Source organism: Copadichromis virginalis, linkage group LG13 (genome assembly GCF_057382275.1).
Source record: "Copadichromis virginalis isolate Kocher_CV1m ecotype Utaka linkage group LG13, C_Virginalis_male_GT1.1, whole genome shotgun sequence".
Classification (NCBI taxonomy): domain Eukaryota; kingdom Metazoa; phylum Chordata; class Actinopteri; order Cichliformes; family Cichlidae; genus Copadichromis; species Copadichromis virginalis.
The window spans coordinates 19,463,273-19,469,691 of record NC_140630.1 but is presented as its reverse complement, the minus strand read 5'-3'; the positions used below and the strand labels follow the sequence as shown (position 1 = coordinate 19,469,691).

Below are 6,419 nucleotides of genomic sequence, written 5' to 3'. Positions count from 1 at the left end.
GATTTGACTACAGTAAATTCAAGGTTACTTTCAAGAAACCAGTTTGATAGGATCTGAGTGTTATCCTACTGGAAGCAGCCATCAGAAGACCAGTATACTGTGGTCCTAAAAGGGATGGAAATGGGGAGTGGTGTCCTGCTACTGCGGCCAATCTTCTTCAAGGTTTGATATGAACGCTCAAATTTGTAACATAAAAACTGCTGCTTAGTTCTTGTAACCTCCTTTAGAGAAAAAAAAATTCATCTCTGAGAAATGCAAAGTTTCCAATATAGGTGCGCTGCTCAGTTTGAGCTTCAGCAGGTCCTCTCTTGCCTGAAGGCACTGGGTTGCTGTCACGTGACTGGTTGATGAGATATTTTTAACCTGCGTACCTAACAAAGCAGCTGGTAAGCATGTGCTTTGTTAGCATGTTACAAATCAGCCCCTGCTTGCCAATAACCAAACACAATGTATATGAAATTGGAAAAATATAATATGTAAAATATGAAAAATGTTTAATGGAATAAACTAAATGTTTACAAGTGAATAATCAATAAAGTCTTCCCATGTCTTCTTGCCACTCCCAGGGTTTATTTGTAAAATGTACAGAATAACTTGCCTACAAAATAGAAATGTTTGACAAATGAAAAGGCAAAGTCAGTACATGTCACATGCCCTACACCACCTGCTACACACTGACTATAATCACAGAGATTAAATCATATTCACATTCAACCCCCTTGCACCCCGACTCCATTTGATTTTGATGCTGATCCTCATCAGATGGGGCTTCAGTGAGAGAGACACTCTTGTGCACTCACATGGTGGCAAATCCTAGTCCCAGCAGCTGGAAAATTCCAATAATCCTGGATTTTTGCATCACTCAGCATATTACACACAAGGAAGTGAGCCACTGATATCAGAAACTTTGTATTCTTGACTGTGATCTTCATCTGCTCCTTTTCTAATTGTCCTGGAAACTGGCCTTTCTCTTCTCCACAAAGGCAGTCATGCCTTCTTTACGGTCATCCTGTAGGGAAGGGAAAAAAACAAAACAAAAGTAGATCATGGATTGATTATTAAAATCTGACTCCACTGTTTTCACTTAATCCCATATTAGTTCTTCTACTCACCGTTGCAAATGTAGCATGGAATAAGCACTTTTCCAAGCGATTCCCCTCAGCCAGAGTCAGCTCAAAAGCTGCCGTCACACAGAAGATGAGTCAGATAAAACATCCAACATATTCAGCTCAGTCGGTTTTAGAATATTTAGCCTTTTAAAATGTGCATACCTGCGTTAACAGCCTCTTTAGCCATAGCAGACACGAGTTTGGAGTTGGCAGCGATCTTCTCTCCACATTTTACGGCTTCAGACACCAGCTGGTCCACGGGATAAACTTTACTCACCAAACCTAAGGAACACAAAGATACACAGTTGAGAACAATAAATATAAGAAGTCAGTTTATTTGACACACTATTCATGTCACATTTTGTTTAAAAGCAGACTCTGTGCAGTTTAGCTTTGCTGTTATCCAGGTGCAGAACTATTCAGTACCTTCCTGTATGTAAAAGTACCAGAACCACAATCTAAAAATAATCTTTTTAAGAAAAGGTTGTTTATATAAAGCAGAAACTTGTAGAACCTTAAGCGCCTTTGCAGTGCTCTTTGTCATTACCTGATTGCTTTGCCTCTTGAGCACCAATCCTGTCCCCTGTTAGTACCATTTCCATCGCCAGGGATTTGCCCACAGCACGTGTCAGCCTCTGGGTGCCACCCGACCCTACAGGCAGAGAGAAGTTAAGGTGTCAATAAACCCGCCTCAGTGATGTCATCACACAGATACAGTCATTTATACTTGTTAAGGTGCAAAAAGCCACTGCAGTATTCTCCTACGCAATAGGTGTTGCCACTCAGACAATATTGCGTCATACACGCTGATAAGGAAGAGAAGAAGTCAAAACCAGAAGCCTTTGTCGAGTTTCTTCCACAAATTCAAACAATTTTCAATTTTCAAACAATTCCATCATCTTTCTCTATGTGTCAGTATGTCTCTGAGTTTCTGTGCAGGATTCTCATTAAAACGGCACAGCAGGCCAATGCGCCATAAAGATTGTGTCTCGCGACACAGGATGTCATGTGAAAACTGTCACATGCGACCTACAACTTAAGTGACACGATGAGCAGAAAAGCTTTACAATCGACTGCTCAAAAAGCCAGCCTCTAGTAAAGAGGTGCAGTTTAATAGAAAAGTACAGTAATCCATAAATTAGACTTTACCAGGAATGGTCCCCAGCAGGATTTCTGGTTGGCCAAACTGAGCCTTCTCCCCGGCGTAGATAATGTCACACATCATTGCAAGCTCGCACCCTCCACCGAGCTGAAAGAGCAGAATGCACGTATAAAAACACCAAAGCAGGAGCTGTTTGGATGATACAACTGAACATATTACTTCTGTTGTCCTTAGTTTTAACAATGATGACCCTCTACAGTGTGACATCCACTTTCTGAGCCTCGAAACTGTCCTGCAAAGAGCCCAACCAGGAACGCTCGGATTTTTGAAGAATTAAAAATGGCTACCAACCCAACCTGATCCCCCACTTATCGACAGTAACAAGCCTACATGAAAACCCCAGATGTCAAAACAAGCAAAGAAAAAAAACAAAAAACAAAACTTGAAACCTACAGCAAATCCATTGACAGCTGCTATCACAGGCTTCTTCACCGTGGACACTCTGTTCCAGTGAGCCAGGAAGTTTCCACCGTAACACTCCTGGAATGTTCGATTCTGCATCTCTTTAATGTCTGCTCCAGCTGCAAAAAAGTCCACACCAAACTCAAGTTCACTTAAACAGTTTTACGTGCCTTCAAAAAGGAGGAAATCTGCAAATACAAGGACAGAAAAAAGTCCTCACCAGCAAAGGCCTTTTCGCTGCCAGTGATGACGACAGCGCCGACGTCTCCATCAGCTTCAAACGCATCCAGCGCCTGTCCCACCTCCTTCATCAGCCCGTCGCACAGAGCATTGAGAGCCTTAGGTCGGTTCAGCTGAATGAAACCCACGTTTTTCTTCTCGCCTCGCTTTTCCACCAAAATATGCTCATAGTTACCACCTGCATGAAGACAAAATTCAACATTAACGAAAAAAAAAAAACTTCCAATGTAACTTATGCTGTTACGGTCCTCATTTTATTTTTTAATATTTTATTTTGAAAGTATTTTATAATAATACAGCAAAAAAAAAAAAACAAGGCAAGATAAAAGCTTTAATGTCTGATCTGACTACCCTGGACATTTAATTCCTCACTGATAAAACACTGATTTCAAAAGTCAAGGTCGATTATTCAAGAAACAGTTAAGGATTAACACCAACAGCCTAGTAGTATGGCTTCAGACAGTGAGCAAAGTTACAGCATTTATTTGTATTAAATGTTCAAATTACTCTGCACCTTTAACCTGGTATTTAGAGCTAGAGTCTCATTAAATTGAGGCTCACGTCTTTCAGGACAGACACAAAGAAGTACCAGAAGATTTTGATCCACCATGCAATACCAAATGGAGAGCATGCGATTGGCAATAATTTAATTTTTCAGCATACCAAGGACATGGATTGGCTTCCCCAGAGCTTAAGCCTCTGTATTATTGAAACAGTGTGGGATTATCTCGACAGGGAACAGAGCAAAAAATGGAACAACATCCAGCTTTGAATGTCCTTCAAAAAGCCTGGAGAACTCTTCCTGAAGACTACTTAAAGAAATGATAGTAAAGCTGCCCTGAAGAACAAATGTGATCACACCAAATATTGAATATGCAGTATAAATTGTTTTCTCCTACTTGTATGTTTCAACAGATTGCTCACTGTGTTGTGTAATTCAAAAAATGGCTCTCTTCTTGTGTGAGCCAAAGTCCACCAGGTCACATAAACTTCAAACAAAATCATCAGAAAATAAATGTAAAAAACAAACAACCCCCCCCAAAACAATAGTAGCACCACTAATAATAATAATAATAATAATAATAATAAATTGCACAGACTAAACGGTCAGCACCTGGAAGATGCCACGTTCAAATTACCTTTGCAAACCGCACACAACACAACATTGACAAAAGTGGGGACTTTTTCACACTGTTAAGCTCCGCAAACAAAGACTTTGCGATGCAAAAACACCATCGACAACACATAAACTGTTGCCCTAAACGTGAAGCCGTCGCACAGACAGTGACGCAGGTTTTTGACATTGTAGCAGCTGTTGGTGCAGCTGCAACAAACTGACCCCTGCAGACACGGTGGCGCTTAAACCACAAACACACAAAAACACCTGAGCTGTAGAGGCGGGCTGCGGATAGCACGGCCGGGGCAGCTTGGTAGGGCTTCAGCAGCGAAGCAGCACTTCGGCAGAGGAAGGCCATGACAGCAGGATGGACGTCAGATAAGTTGCTTCGGGAGCAGCTAGCAGCTCTCGCTCGCCTCCTGTTGGTTCTTATTTGTTGGTGTTGTCCGTGAACGAGCACGTGACAGAAACTCGCGCTACCGCCACCTGCTGTCTGCGGAGGTGAAATACTTTTCCTTCTACATACGTGATGAAATATCCCTGTCCTCTCCACCATCTTCCTGTTTTTGCACTAAATTCATATATTATTATAAGTCAAACATAAGGCTAGAATAGAATACGCCTGACAAAGACGCCAATCCGCCCACTGGATGGTTTTGCACTATATGAAGGAGGGCATAGATTTTTGACTTTTAACTGTATTTTAAAAAAGAAAGACCTAATTTTCAAGACAATATGCAACGAGAAGCTTTTCTGTAATTTTACACATGTATTTATTCGTTCTGACATATTTCTTTAATTTACTACAGTAGCTTTTCATATAGAAAAGCTTATAATAATCACATAATAAAACCGAGACCTGCTGTTAAACTTCTTTTGCTTACAGCCTATTTATTTGAATTGATATGTATTTAAACGTATCTACAGAAAGGGGAAGGTCGCTAGTTCGGTCAATTTAAGATTAAAAGTGAGCCCTGTGTGGCCAACGATGTAAAATGAGTTCATGATACAGATATACCTTTTCATATATACAGAGGAAATACACCGGTTTAATTACTTTCTACATAAATAAGATCGCGAAATCATTTTTAAAAAACTAATTAAAAAAACATTGAATCTAAACTGATATTATAAAATGCCTATGAAGAATTATTGAAGTCAGCATAGCAATATTTGATGCTCAGATGTTTCTGTGAGCGTGCTGCGCGCTCTCGCATCCTTCAGATGGAACAAGCCTGCGCCGTACACGACAATCCCCTCCATCTTTCCTCCGAGTACCAACCCATTAACGGGCTTAACAACACCAGGGAATAAAGGTAAGTCTGTTTTGATGTAGCGTGTAACCTGGGTGTATAAATCCAATATATAATTATGATTTTTTTTTTTTTAAATCGATGATCAGGCTGTAACATGAAAGTGCTAATTTATGAGAATGTACAAGACAATCAAATAGGATGCGTTGTCGATGCATTTGTATGCATATATATGACAATTTTGTATAAAAGGACAAGTTTTAAGATATGGAACATATATTGTCGAAGAAATTTTTTTTAATCTTTGAAAACAGTGGCCCAGTTTCCTGCTAGCATTTCAAACGATGGCCTATTGCTACCAACAAACACGCCATATTATTATTATTATTTTTTGCCTTTTATTTATAACCCTCCATTTTATGAATATTATTGCATGTAGTCTCACTGCAGGCTGAGACCCAAATGCAATTTTTTTTGCTTAGCATATTTCTGTTTAAACTGTTCCACTCTAATGGAGAGGGGAGTGATGTGCAACAGAAGCACTGAGCATTAAATGGACACATCAATTTTTGGGGGGTCAGTAACATAGACAGTGCTGTCTATGCTCATTAGCTGGTATTTCTTTAAACACATTGTGTCACACAAACATATGGTGGTTTTCTAATTTTATGCAAAAATAATCAGTGCACAGAAGTCATTAAACTAATGACATACAGCTGTTTCCTCAAAAGCTGTGGGACTGGAAATAAAAATAGGAACCCTTCACACTCCCAGCAAATTTATGGAACTGCATATACATTTTTATGACAGTCGGGATGCTACATTTTTATGATGGAATGACTCTAAAGCATACATCTTTACAGTTTTTCTCAGTTGCTTTGGTGCATTTCTCACAACAGAATTGATCTCTGCACCACTACTAAGGCTCTTCTCAAAACAATTAGTGCAAACTGCAAAACATGGTGGATAACTTGCAAAAGTGAGTCACTTCATCAAAAAGAAACGTCAGTTGTTCAAAATAAGTAGTCAATGCTTCAAAAGCAAGTCCCTTAATCAAAACAGATAATACATTCATCAAAAGCAAGTACTTATATCAATCAAAGTGTCAGGGCTGTCACAATTACAAGTCATTACAC

The 6,419-nt window shown here is 39.6% G+C and overlaps 2 protein-coding genes across 2 annotated transcripts in view; one reads left to right on the top strand and one right to left on the bottom strand.

The window, feature by feature from the left end:
• Positions 1-548: 548 nt before the first annotated feature.
• On the bottom strand, positions 549-4,479 carry echs1 (enoyl CoA hydratase, short chain, 1, mitochondrial). Its single transcript, XM_085477833.1, has 8 exons — positions 4,298-4,479; positions 2,894-3,091; positions 2,665-2,792; positions 2,259-2,358; positions 1,657-1,761; positions 1,272-1,391; positions 1,113-1,180; positions 549-1,009 (listed from the first exon to the last, which is right to left on the bottom strand). The coding sequence occupies exons 1-8, from the start codon at positions 4,386-4,388 to the stop codon at positions 944-946; spliced, it is 876 nt and encodes a 291-aa protein (XP_085333959.1). The 5' UTR covers positions 4,389-4,479; the 3' UTR covers positions 549-943.
• A 318-nt stretch (positions 4,480-4,797) lies between these two features.
• Positions 4,798-6,419, top strand: part of sprn (shadow of prion protein) — a 9,510-nt gene continuing 7,888 nt past the window's right edge. Inside the window, exon 1 of the mRNA XM_085477832.1 lies at positions 4,798-5,346. The gene's annotated coding sequence lies outside the window, so the exon portion shown is untranslated. The remainder of the gene's footprint in view (positions 5,347-6,419) is intronic.

What these genes read in the sequence shown, in the direction of transcription:
- echs1 (XM_085477833.1), bottom strand. Translation starts at nt 4,388, where the DNA reads ATGGCCTTCCTCTGCCGAAGTGCTGCTTCGCTGCTGAAGCCCTACCAA. An exon ending in CAGCTGTCAATGGATTTGCT is followed by an intron (nt 2,359 to 2,664) that starts GTAGGTTTCAAG and finishes CTGCTCTTTCAG; the next exon opens with CTCGGTGGAGGGTGCGAGCT. An exon ending in TCAAGAGGCAAAGCAATCAG is followed by an intron (nt 1,392 to 1,656) that starts GTAATGACAAAG and finishes TGTGTTCCTTAG; the next exon opens with GTTTGGTGAGTAAAGTTTAT.